Source organism: Neofelis nebulosa, chromosome 8, assembly GCF_028018385.1.
Source record: "Neofelis nebulosa isolate mNeoNeb1 chromosome 8, mNeoNeb1.pri, whole genome shotgun sequence".
Taxonomy (NCBI): domain Eukaryota; kingdom Metazoa; phylum Chordata; class Mammalia; order Carnivora; family Felidae; genus Neofelis; species Neofelis nebulosa.
In genome coordinates this window covers 17,011,720-17,025,247 of record NC_080789.1, presented here as the reverse complement: position 1 = coordinate 17,025,247, position 13,528 = coordinate 17,011,720, and the positions used below count along the sequence as shown (strand labels likewise).

General features: G+C 42.7%; 1 protein-coding gene across 1 annotated transcript in view; it reads left to right on the top strand.

Annotated features, from left to right (window-relative positions):
* The window catches only part of C8H12orf75 (chromosome 8 C12orf75 homolog), a 38,818-nt gene extending 25,604 nt beyond the window's left edge, over positions 1 to 13,214 (top strand). The window contains exons 2-5 of the mRNA XM_058741543.1: positions 6,836 to 6,871; positions 7,982 to 8,061; positions 8,879 to 8,913; positions 12,343 to 13,214. Coding sequence (XP_058597526.1) covers positions 6,836 to 6,871; positions 7,982 to 8,061; positions 8,879 to 8,883 — 121 coding nt within the window. The 3' untranslated portion in view covers positions 8,884 to 8,913; positions 12,343 to 13,214. The remainder of the gene's footprint in view (positions 1 to 6,835; positions 6,872 to 7,981; positions 8,062 to 8,878; positions 8,914 to 12,342) is intronic.
* Positions 13,215 to 13,528: the final 314 nt, after the last annotated feature.

Sequence of the window (13,528 nt, the reverse complement as noted above, 5' to 3'; positions counted from 1 at the left end):
GACCTACTCCGTCCACCCCTTCTTTTCCTCAGACACACAGATAGAGTCAGAGCTCCATGTGCTCCCAAGGCACAGACACAAAGTCTGACCTGACTTTGTGTCTTATAGGAAAGAGCTTATACTACAAAGTAATTGCAGGATTGTGTAGTTTATATTACCAGGAACTGAAGAAATGTGTGTGGAAATGGATCTAAGGGTGTGAGACCAAGGTGGAAGGAATATATATGGGGCTGGTATTGTATTTAACAGAGATTTTGTATTGAATAATTTAGGTGCATGGTGGGGACTCTAACAGTTTATTAACCTGGTTGGCGAGACTCTGCATCATTGAGCTTACTCTATTCAGGGACAGAGTAGGTCACAACTTCCCTGGGGTCTGGAGAGGAAGGAATCCAAAGGCTTAAGGAAATTGGGATATTGGTGTGAATTTCTCAAGTATGACCTGCTCCCCACTGCAGAGGACACCGCCCCCCATCCCCACTAAGCTTTGAGTAAATTGGGGAATGCATAGTGAGAGGGTGTACCAATAAGCACTAAGGAGGTGGTCCTCTGCAAGGTGGCTGTGCCCCTGAGATGGGCTCTTTATCTCATGTGGTATGACAGAATCCCAGAGGACAGGATCGCATGTCTACCAAGTGGAACTTAACCACAAGGTGGACACACTTACCATAATAGATAGCAGGGTTGGGATGACGGGGCACAGGGGCTCATCCTGGAGGGAACTCTGATGATAGCTGGTGGTTTACAGCCTGTCTAGGGATAAATTAGAAGGATAGCCTTCTAAAGGGTCATTTTCTCCCTCTCTGTATTTTTATAAGAGGAAAACTTCTGGTCTATGAGCCAGAAACCTAATTTGAGTCATTACAGTGGAAAGGCATAGCCACTTAACCCAGTTTCCCAACCCAAGTCAGACTCCCAGTGATTGAGGCCATGTTCTCTTGAGGGAACTTTTGTCACTGCCACCTGTATATACTATAGGTATTTCTCCACACCTTCTCAAGGGACCTTTGTCTGTTTACTAGAGTAGCTGTGTCCAGAGCAAAAGGAAGTACCTGGACCTTTTAGAGCTTTCTAGATACTGACTCTAAATTGATGTTAATTCCTGAGGACCCAAAAATGCCACTGTAGCCCAGAAGTCCATGTGTGGGCTTATGATAGAAAACTTGGCTAATGTTCAAACTATAGTGTGCCCAGTAGCCTGGAGACCCATGCTCTGGTTTTTTCCTTAGTTCTTGAATTCATAATCAGAGGAGACATATTTGGCAACTGGGAGAAGCCACCCATTGGCTCCTTGACCTGCAAAGTAATGACTGTCATGGCAGGAAGGCCCAAGTGGAAGCCCATGGAATTTTCCTTCCCTACTAGAATAATAAACAAAAAGGGATACAGCATCTCTAGGGGGAACTGCAGAAATTAGTGCCAGCACCAAAGACTTGAAAAAATGATGGAGATACTTCTCACATCCCCATTTAACTTGCCTGTTTGGTCTGTCCAGGAGGGAGGTTTATTTTAGAGAGTGACTTTGATTATTGCAAACTTCGTGAAGGGGCAATTTCAGCGGCCATTCAAGGTGTGGTGTCCTTATGGAAAATAGCGTAGCCTCTAGCCCCTGTTATGCAGCCTTTGGTGTGGCAAGTCCCTTCTCTCTGCACCAGTGTGCAAGGAGTACAGAAGCAGTTTGCTTTTACCTGGCAAGGCCAACAGTATACATCACAGCCTTGCCTCTGTTCCATAGATCCCCCTGCTTCCCCTCATCCTCTGTTCTGCAATATCCTGATCTTACTGGTATCCTTCAGCACATCCTAATGGTCCCGTGCATTGACCTGGATAAACAGCAAGTCACAAGTGCTTTTGATGCTTCAGTAAGACATTTCAATTCAGGAGGTGGGAGATAAACCACTCTTGCTTCCAAGTAATGTATGGGTTAGCATCCACACAGAGAAAAGGAAACCACATTAACTATATTAACAGAAAGAATTCACTATGAGGAGTTGGTTAAGCGGGTCTTGGAGGATAGGGAAGGCTGACTCACTGATCAGGGGTGGGAATAGCAGGAAGTGGCTACCACTTCTCAGGCTGGAGTGACAAAGGAAGGAGGTTGGGGCCGTCATAATCTGGGAGTTGGAGGAGGAGGAGTCTGTGGGTTGGGACCCAGGCTTCTGAGGCGGTGGGGGTGGGGTGCGCACTGCCAGGTCGGTGCTGTCACATCTGAATGTTGTAATCCGGGGCCTGTTCTGGAGACTGGAGCCAGCTGCTGGGCTGTTGCAGACAGGGATAGAGCACAGCTGGAAAGAGCAGCCCTCTTTCCCTCCTTTGCATTTATGTCTCTTTTTTATGTCCCTCTAGCATTCCCTTTGGTGGAACCTAATAGGGAGACTGGCGGCGGAGGAGAGAATTTTGTCAGAGTCCCAGCCCCACAGCCCAGGGTGTGGGGAGGGGCAGGATTTGGAAGCGAGAGGTCACAGCTGACAGGAGACAGAGTCCTGCACAGGTCCCCGAGCAGGAGCAGAATTTGTCTTGAAATGCCATATAGTTGTCTCCAGATCACTCTTGACCTCTTGGTAATCTGTGCTGGTTTTCCCTCCCTCTCCTTGACCCCAGCCTGTGGCTCCATGGAGGGGAAAGGAGTCAGTAAAAATTACCTTTCACTTTTTGTTTGTAGGTGATTTGGTTATGGTAGCTGGTCCCTTACCTCTTATAACTCCGTGTTTGGGTCTCCTAGTAGAAACCTCAAGGATTCTTCCCTGTTTCTGGTACATTTCCCAGTTTTCAGTGCCTCTGCTTGTAGCTGTCTGGGCATTGACTCTTGAACTGTGATTCAGAACTATTCTTTGGGAGTGGATTACCATGATGGGGGATTTAGCCTGGTTGATGTATGTGTCCTTGCTCCTTTTCTAAGGGAACAAGATTATGGGTAGGCTGAGTTTGTAGAGATATTGGGACCAGTTAGCACCTGAGAAGGGTGGTGCTTAAGTGCAGCAAAGCAGTTTATCCTCTTTTCCAGTTTGTCTGCCATGAATTGGCCTAGGTTTCACTCTGTTGATGTTTTCTAGCAGGGAACAGTTCAGGCTTCAGGCTCTTCTCTCTAAGGTTCGAGGCTGGAGCCGTCTCATTCTGTGCCCTTACCTCTCTGCTTTAGTGCCGGCAGCGTATAGGGTAGTGCTGAGGACCTTCTAGACCATCTGTCCATGGCTTGTTGTTCACACAAAGCTGGGGGAGGTGTGGCTCCCTCCACTTCCTTCACCGGTTGGGGGACCAGATTTAGTACTTGAGCCACATTCACAGCTGCAGGCCTCACAGTAGCTACTGCCCTCCCACTTAAACTGTAGTGGCCAGAAAAGAAAAATAATCAAGTCCTCAGTGGAAAATAGAAGTTCCTCCATGGTGGGGGTGGGGGTGGGGGATGCTCTGGCCTGAGCACGGTTCCCAGCCTGGTGTTCTGGATCAGTGGGACTGACAGACGACCACAGACTATTTTCATGACTTCGGAAACCAAACAGAAATCTGCATGTGTCCGAAAGGAGATGGCACAGGCTTACCAAAATGTAAAACTGATTTGCCTTTGAGTCAGAGACACAGGCTCCCCCTGGGTCATCCCGTGCTCATCAGAAGCTCTTTTGGGCACCTGTACGTCTAAGAAAATATCTGCCAATGAATTATTAAGGCGGGTTGATAACAAAATCTTTCCAAATTTTGTTTTATAAGGAGACAAAACCCAATGATTCCTTAAAATGGTGTACATGTGGGGCAGCCCAGATATTTAAGCAGCAAGGGCATTCTTCAAAACTTAAGAATTTCCCCAAGGATTAGAATTCTGAAGGCTTAGTAAGTGCTTAGAAGTATAGTAAGTTCAACCCCAAGTTTTGGACTGCTCCAAGATAATGTCCACTTCTCTTCAGTAAGAAATGACCTTTCAGGAATCTCTGCTGCTGCTTGATGGACCATTTCTTCTTCTAATGCAGTTGGGTCAGGACCACATTATGCCAGCTGGTAGGATGCTGTCCACTTGGCCACAGGCAGGGCAGCATTTGGTTCCCAGGCATCTGACCACACTGGCTTGGACCTGTCAGTTCACAAGGAGATTGGACTTAGACCAACCACCATTTTCTGATTTAACCTCAGTCTGGATCTGGCTGTTCAGATGAATAGATTCTAACATAACTGTCCATCAGGACAATTTTTAAACTTGTATAAAAATGAGTTGTATAGCAATTCAGCAAGTTCTGTGAGGATTGATTGCCCCTGGAGCAGTTAGAAGTTTCTCCGAATGCTAACAAAATGTTGACTAAGACTCTTTTACTGTCTTACTTTTTCCTCTTTCCTTAAATGGAGTGATAAAAATTGGAGAGATCCAGCTTGGTAGAAGGGGGTGTTTCTCTGATATACCCGCGTATGGGCTCACAGTTTCTGAAACAGGAGTCGGAATCACACAAACTGAGATTTGAATTCTGGCTCTGTTACCTGGCTCTGTAACCTTGGTCATTGCTACTCACTCAGCCTTTCAGAGCCTCAGGTTTTCATGTTGAAAACGTGGCTAAAAGCCACCGTGTGATGAGGAAGCCATGTAATAGCACGAGCAGAATGCCTGCACAGTTCCACAGGCGGCTGTGAGAGCCAGGTGATGCTCAAAAGCTTTTGCAAGAGCGGTGTGGAGGCAGGTCCCAGGTCGGGAGTGGCCACCTGCTGTTTTGTCACTGGCAGCGTTCTGACTTTTCCATCTTCCTATTTGAGAGACAAGTGATGAATTACAACACGGAGCACGGTTTTTGGTGTCAGGCGGGGTCTAAATGTCAGTCTTCCTTGTTGGTCTCGCATATTTATTAATTGGTCTCACATATTTATTAATGACACGGCTCTGTGAACCTACTTCCCCAGGTCCAAACTCGCAGAGCTGTTGTGAGGTGCCCTGTGAGATGCCTGTGAAGTGCCCTGCCCTGTGTCTGACACACAGGAGAGACTCAGCGATGCCACCATTTTTACCCATGTGGTCTTTGTATTGTAGAATAATTGTTTGTGGAAGGAACAGATGAAGGAGCGGCCTCGCACGTGGGGGCATATATACAAAGGCAGGCATTGTAGCGTATTTGAAGGCTTAAAAGAGTGGGTATCTAATAAGTCTTTATAAATGGTATTTTTAATGACTTAGTAATTTGTCTGAAGCTTAATTTATCACCCAGTATCTGTGGCAGCTGCATTATCATTTCCTGGAAGTTAGATGTACAAGGTTGTTGATTAATTTTATAATGGAGAGCACAGAGTGGGTTTCAGGACATTGAATACTTTATAAGAGATAGTAGATTAAAAATAATTTACTATTTTCTTATATTTGGGGGAGCTAAAATATATTTTAAAACTTTTAGTGTATCCTTAAGCAGAATCAGGCAAGGGGAGAAAGAATTAAAATAGACAGAGTTGGATATGAAAAAAAAAAAATTTGTGCCAGAAAATGAGACATTGTATTTGTCCAAACCTACCAGTAGCTTCAGAAACAACATCATGATGGGATTAGCCATTTGGGACCAAGGTAAACAGTTCTAATAATCTCGAACCAGTTAGTCACCATCATTGTCCTATTATCTACACTAACGGGTTATAAATCCATTTTAATTAAAAGTGGTGAACAACACCTTGTATACCACTTCACTAAAGCTTAACACCATTTCTAATACAGTATGACTTTGACACCTTTGAATTAAAAAATGATCCAGCTTTAGCAAGAAATGAATGAAATTGACGGTTATCTGGCAAATTTAGGTTATGTGCTCAATCTGGATAAATTAGATCTCAAGATGGATTTTGCACTCCATCGGAGTAGTAGCTGTGGGCATGGCCAGTGTTCAACGGATGATTTCCAAATCTACACCTCCCTTCTGCAGAGGCTTGAGACTTACTGGAGGTTGCAATGAGGCAAAATCTCTTGTACATATTCATTTGAAGCATTCCCAACTTTTAAATGGATGAAACCATGATTAGACAGTCCCTAAAATTAGAAGATTCAGTGATTCATTCTTTCTTGTTGAAATCCTAAAGCCCTTTAGGATTACATGTTGGACTCAGCCAGATACATTTGAATCTTGGTTTTTTGCCTTTAAGAAAAGTAACTTATGTATGCTAACTAGTGCTTGAGGGAAAGCTTCCCAATCCTCTTAGAAATATGCCAAGGAGTATCAGTAGAATATGGATTCCTCTCATGCGAGGAAAGATGCTGTACATTTTAAAATTGTGATCCCCTCTAAAAGTCACCTTTTAAACATTTCTTCCTTCTCTATGCAGTAGATCATATGTAAAATGGCCCGTTTATATAGAAGGAAGTCAAACTAACGTTAACTCTTCTGCACTAAAGAAATTTCTCATACCTAGAGAGAATTGTACCACCGAGTGGCATGAGAATCAAAAAATCACAGTACCCTAGGACTAGAGGGTGGGCACCTTGGGCATCTGGTCGGCCACTTAATTTACAGATGAGATGCAGGCTGGCAACTTGCCAACAGCCCATGGGTGTGCTGGTGGCACACCCATGACAAGAGGCCAGGCTTCCTGAGGCTGTGTTAGTGTGCTCTTTCCAATCTTGGTTGCCGTCCATTTGTCCTTTTGTTAGCGGTTGGACTTTTTGGCATTTGCTGGATTTGCACATTTTGTTAAGTAGAAAATGACATTTTTTTTTAGTGCATGAATGATTGGGGTGGGAACAAGAGTGTTATGGAAATACTTGATGGGAGAACTTAAATAAGCAAAATTGACTTTAAGTCAGTAGCCCTCTTCTTTTTACAACCAAAAAATAAAGTCTGTGGCAATGTGACCAACTGGCTCATAGCAAATATTTTTGACCTTTCAGAACAGAAGAATCGATAACGGAAGATGACAAGAGGAGGTATGTTTGATATTGAATCTGGCTTTAATTAAGTGAATAATTCTGGCTGTCTTTCATGGATTAATTTAACTCACGGATGTAATTTAACACTGTGGTGCATTGCCAATAGCATTGGTTACACCCAGAAAACTTCTGGCACAGAGAATACAGGTAGGAGCATGTGATCTGAAAAAGAACTTGCCCAAAGTTCATAAGCCTTTCTTTCTTTTTTTTTTTTTTTAATTTCTTTTTTAATGTTTATTTTTGAGAGAGATAGAGCATAAGTGGGGAGGGGCAGATAGAGTGGGAGACACAGAATCTGAAGCAAGCTCCAGGCTCTGAGCCATCAGCACAGAGCCGGACGTGGGGCTCGATCTCACAAACAGCAAGGTCATGACCTGAGCCGAAGTTGGACACCTAACCAACCGAGCCACCCAGGTGCCCCACGGGCCTTGCTTTCAAGCATGCTCAATTTTTGTCTTTTACACATGGCCTGTCATAGCTGGTTTCCATCCTGTGGCCTTTGGATGCTATTTCTCCCTAACTGATGACTTCCTTCATTGTCGCAGCAATGAAGGAGGTGTTCACCTCCACCCTCCCTATCCTCCTCTGGTTGGCTGCACTCTACTCTCATTTCTCGTTAGCTCTCCCTCCCATCCTTTTATGTTTATATGTACCTACAGGGAATTATTTCTGTGTGTCCATAGCAACTACCACATTGACCACTCCAAATTCTTGATGACTGTTGACTCATTAACTACCATGTCACTCTATGGATATTTATTACTGTACTAAATTACAAAAATCCCAACTTCTTTTTTTCTTTTCCATTCCAAGTTAAATATCAAAAAATTCCATTGACATAGCTTTCTTTTTTCATATAGAGCTTCTTTTTAACATAGAAAACATTGTATTTCCAAGGGCAATTATATTCCAAATTCTACTTTTGAAAAGTCATGAGTTAGGTGGGTCCCATGGTGTAATGGTCAGCACTCTGGACTCTGAAAAGTCATGAGTTATTTTAATAATTCTCTAATTGTTGGCAGTATCCCAAGCTTCTATCACTTTCTGCAAATATTGAGCTCCCTTAATATTGGTCTGATTTTTCTGTATCTGCTTCTTTTCACGAAGAAACTATGGAGGGGTATATGTTGGTCTACCGTCTGAAGCTGTCAATATGGTATCCAATCAAACAAAGACTGTACGAAAAAGTAAGTAAAATTGTGATATTTACTTTCTCTAAATATCTGTTCGTTTTGTGGGGGAAAATATGAAATTTATGTTTCAGCTTGCCCAGCTCAACCTATGTATTACTTAGTTGCAGTTAACCATGTAGAAAAGCCATTATCTGTTCATTGTAATCATTGGTTGAAATTGGCACCCACATCGTGAGAGTAATTCCAGGGCAAAATTTAGCGTCTATTTGTGGTTATGCTCCATGGATTAAATTTTTTTTTTTTCCCCACGGATAGTTTAAATTTATTGTTAACCTCAGTGACGATTGGTGTGACAGTGATAGCAAATGATTCAGTAAGTTTACGGAGTTCTTCTAGAACATAAAGGTAAGTTCTTGTAATATATTCCTTTTATATGCTGATGGCAGTCTGATGATCGGATGAAAAAACAACCGCCTATTGTATAAGTAAATGAAGCGAGGTCCCTTTTTCTGTTTTAATGAGTAGTAATCGTGGGGCTAATGATGTCTTTTTCATGATAGCATGCATAACAGCAGCCTCACAGCTAGCTTGTTAAATGTGTGGCTCGTGGTGAAGAGTGCTCATTATCGGCCACCACCGTACAGTTGTCTGAGGCATAGTTTGAAAGGATTGTTAATATGTATAATTTGCACACAGGCTATGTTACCTTATTTGTAACATACTATAGTTGTTTGTTTCTCATTGTTATTTCTCTGCTTTATGATCTGGACTAGCACATACATATATGTCGCTAGTATTCATCATTTTATAGGAAACTAGAATATGTTCTTTATAATCTGGTTGCTTAACTTTTCTTAATTTTCTCTTTAAGATTAGAAGAAAATATCATGACTCAATGATCAAGAGGTACTGTATGTTTTCTAAGTAATTGTACATATTTAGCCTTGATGATGAGTGATATTGCTATGTATATACGGATGAATAGATATTATTGCTATGTATTTCTAAGAAATCTTGAACTTCAAGATTAGGTAGGCGGGGTCACATCTTGGGGTTAACTCTATGAAATGGAGCAGGTGATATTGTAGAGGGGTCTTTGATAATTAGATCAATTTTCTTTGCAGTTAATTTTATTTTTCATTTCTTTTTGTTTCAAATGCAACTTAATTCATTTAGTAAGAACAAGCTAAGTGTTTAACTAAAACACAAAGGTGTCACTTTTCGTTACCAAAAACTTTGGAAATGACAGATAGGGAGAGACCAGAGAGGCTGGGACTGGGAATTAGATCAGGATCAATATTAAGTGTTCGGCAGTAGCCAGGGTTCATACAGAGCAGAGATGTAGAGATGGGCAGTCTTCAGTATACAGAGATGCCCTTATGCAGGTGGGAAGAGTAAAACCATAGACCCAAGTTTACAGGTTGGGTATTACAAGACACGTCCAGTATACACAGAAGCAACCACTGTATAAAAGATGAGGCATTGTGGACCTGCTATCCTGGTGGAGAGCTTAGAGTTAGAGTTATCATAAGACAAGCAAGAACAAGGACAGGAAAAAAGTTTTCCTTTATTCACTATGTGTGCCGGTCTCTAAAAGATCCCCAGTAGCATTTCCATAGAGGCAGAAAGTCTCGCTCCACCTGTCCAATGACACATATGATGCTTAGATCCCCGCTGCCTCTCAGTCTTGCTGAATGACATCCAGCCTCTTGAACGTCCTGTGATCAGGAATGCCCTCTCTCCTGAGACAGCCCATTCTCTTTGGGAGTAAGACACCCTTGGATTTGAATTCAGGCTCTTTCACTTATTAGCTGGGCAAGTTACTTTCCCCTCATAGCCTCTGTTTTATAATCTGTAAAATGGCACTAATGCTTAGCTTAAAGGGTGTTGTTAGGATTCAGTATGAAATAAATGGTAGTTTCTGCAATCATTGTCATCATTAGCATCATCATCATCATCCTCCATCATACTATTTTTTGTAACCAGAATCCAGCCTTTGGCAGACCCAAAGCAAAACTGATTTGAGACTGAACCAACTTCTTGCTCATGGCCAGTTACTGGAGTTGGTGTTTGGGATGGGGAGGGATCACAGAATAAGCTTACAGGTGCAGACAAATAAGCTTTCCCACTGGGGGACAGGGACACAGAAACCGTAATCAGTTTCTCCCTGACAAGATACACAACAATCTTGAGTAGACACTTCTTCAAAGACTTTCTCCTCAAGGCAAAAGCATAATGGAACTTTATTCCCTAGTGCCCATGACCACGTCATAGAGTGTTGAGTTTCTTTTTGGGAATTGGCTGGAGATTTTCTATTTCTAGTATTTTTTAATATTTATTTATTTTTGAGGGAGAGAGAGATAGAGCGAGCACGAGCAGGGGAGGGCCAGAGAGAGAGGGAGACACAGAATCCGAAGCAGGCTCCAGGCTCTGAGCTGTCAGCCCAGAGCCCAATGCAGGGCTTGAACTCACGAACCACGAGATCATGACCTCAGCTGAAGTCAGATGCGTAACCAACTGAGCCACCCAGGCGCCTCTGTTTCTAGTATTTCTAATAGAGTTCTAACCCTCTAGATTCCCTGCTAGTTTTCCCCTGTGCAGAAATGCTTTTGTTATTTGCTTCGAGTAGAAAAGATAATCTAATTGCAAGCAAGCATATGTTATTCTCCTCAAAATGGGTTGTATTTCAAAAAGTACAGGAATAGAGTGGAAAGAGGTGTCTTGAGATGGGTATCAGGAGATTCAGGAGCTCTGTTACTAACGCACGACCTTAGAGGAAGCCCTTACCTTCTCTCAGGTTTTCTCAATATCTGTTTTCTCATGGGACAGCTGGACAAGATAGATGGTGGTTCGACTCTGTGTGTATGAAATTCCCTGATAACAATTTAACAATCTTGCTGGTAAACCAGCCCACGACTTCTAAAATACCTCTTTTTTTTTTTTTAATTTTTTTTTCAACGTTTTTTATTTATTTTTGGGACAGAGAGAGACAGAGCATGAATGGGGGAGGGGCAGAGAGAGAGGGAGACACAGAATCGGAAACAGGCTCCAGGCTCCGAGCCATCAGCCCAGAGCCTGACGCGGGGCTTGAACTCACAGACCGCGAGATCGTGACCTGGCTGAAGTCGGACGCTTAACCGACTGCGCCACCCAGGTGCCCCTAAAATACCTCTTTACTGCTCATGACTATAAACACATATTATTTTATTGCCATCCCACTCTGTTTGAATTGCCTGAGAAGTTTTCTAAGTTGAAAGGCTCTCCTTTTTCCATAGTTGCTAAGCATCACTTCCCTGTGATATGTCTGAGCTCATGGCTCTCTGGGCTTAAGTTATTGTTCAGAAACCCCAAGAAGACTGTCCTTTGCAGAGAAAAATACTTCATGGAAAGGGTCGGAGACTTTTTTGACCTAGCATGTACAGAATCTCTCGAAATAACGCCACTCAGTGACCAGAGCTCAAAGTTAATTTGGTTACTTTTTGAAACAAACTGCGGAATGATTTCAGAATCTCCTGCAAGACTTCTGTCTTGCTACAAAAGTATAGTTTCTTCTACAGATGACTCTTGGGTGAAAGTTGTGCCCATCTAGATGTGTGGAGTACTCCCAGCCCAGACAAGCTTGAGGGATGCTCTCAGATGCCCATGGAGGGCCTGGCTGAAGCAGATTCCCCTGGGAGAGCTGGAGATTGTGGGGATGGCTACACCTCTCCCAGCAGGGTCTGGCCAAGTAGGAAAGAAACGATGTTACGGCTGAGCGGTCTGTGTCTTTAATTTGGGTGATGTTGATGTGCAGCTGGTCTGGGCATTATCATATCATATATGTGTGTGTGTGTGTGTGTGTGTGTGTATTTTTTTAATGTTTATTTTTGAGAGACACTGAGTGAGAGCAGGGGAGGAGCAGAGAGAGAGGGAGACAGAATCTGAAGCAGGTTCCAGGCTCCAAGCTGTCAGCACGGAGCCCGACGCGGGGCTCGAACTCACGAACCGAGAGATCATGACCTGAGCCAAAGTCAGACACTTAAACTACTGAGCCACCCAGGCGCCTCTTATCATGTCATATTTTAATTCTAAGCCCATAAGTCTCTTTCCCCACTGCTCTTTGTCTCTTTATATATGTGTCATCAGTGCTTCGCGCTGTGCTGGCCACATATTTAGACTTAAATAAGTATTGAGTGAATCATGAATGTGTGTTTTACTGAAAGGAAGAATAAGTAAGTAATTTAGCTGAAATTATCAGCTAAAAAACCAGCTTAAAGCTGGTATTTGTTTTCCCTGAGTTGTACTTTTTTTAAGCTCACTAACTCTTTCCCCCTTTGACATTTGTTGTCTTCACAGCTTGCTCGTTAAGATTTGGAAGGAATTGCACCCCATGGGACATCATAATGTGCACAGAAATTCCCAAGGAAATTCTAAATAGTCACCTGCTTCGCCTCCCCTCCCCACCCAGATTCCTAAGTCTGTAGTTGAAACATGGGTACATGTTGAACGTCGTGGTGCTAGACAGGAGGTGGGTGAACAGTACATGGGCAGATGGGACTTTCTGGGGTCCACCTGCGGAAGACAAGCTGACACAAGCTGGTGCCTGGAGCCAGCCTGCTATGCCTGGCAGCATCGTCACCTTGGCCACTCAACACAGCTCATGAAGATCATGTCTTTTGACTGATACTTTTTTGATAGCTTTTATATAACAAAATCCTTATTCTAGTTATGACTTCAGATACTAAGGCACTATACGTGAACTCCCTAAAGTAATATATTTGTGTGTTACCTTTCACTATTTCTAGGTCACGTTAATTTTTAGCTGTAATAATGGTTAAGTTGATTCTTACTGTTACCTCTTTTCCTTTTTTACCTTTTGGTTTTCAGCTTTATTTAAGCGTCAGAGAATTTCTTCAGTTAGGAACGGTGTGTCTTATGTTGCAATATTTAAAAATAAGCCACTGAAATTTGCATGCCCCACGCGCGTTTCGATTAACTTTCTGTTTTCTTTAGCCGAAGGCTCATGTCACCCTGGATCCTTCGTATCCATCGATTCTCCCGTTCTCATCATGTTAATTCTATACTCTCTTCGAGGATTTGTGACTGATGGTTCGTGGGGTGTATGGAAAGTTCTTTATTTGAGGATGTGTGGCCACTTAGTACTGCAATGTAGATTACTCAGTTTACCGATGTATTTCAACAATTAAAACATTTTTAATCCCTCTTCACCTGGATTTCTTAATTGTTTTTTAAAAGATCACTTTCAAAGAAGTCACACATGGCATTGTGATATATAGATACTGTATCAGTGTATAAAGCTAACAATGTATATAACTCGATTGCCACGAAGAATCAAAATTTTTCGTAAGAAGGAAGACATTGTCTTACATATCTGGTCTGTGTGACAACCGCTGGGATGTCAAATTGATAAATATATATCAAAAGTGCTTTTCTGAGCAGGTGGCCAGAGCAGAGTCTTGGATCTTGCTTCGAGTGGTTGCTGGCTGCATCTGGGGTGTCATGAGCCATGGGACCTAGCTCT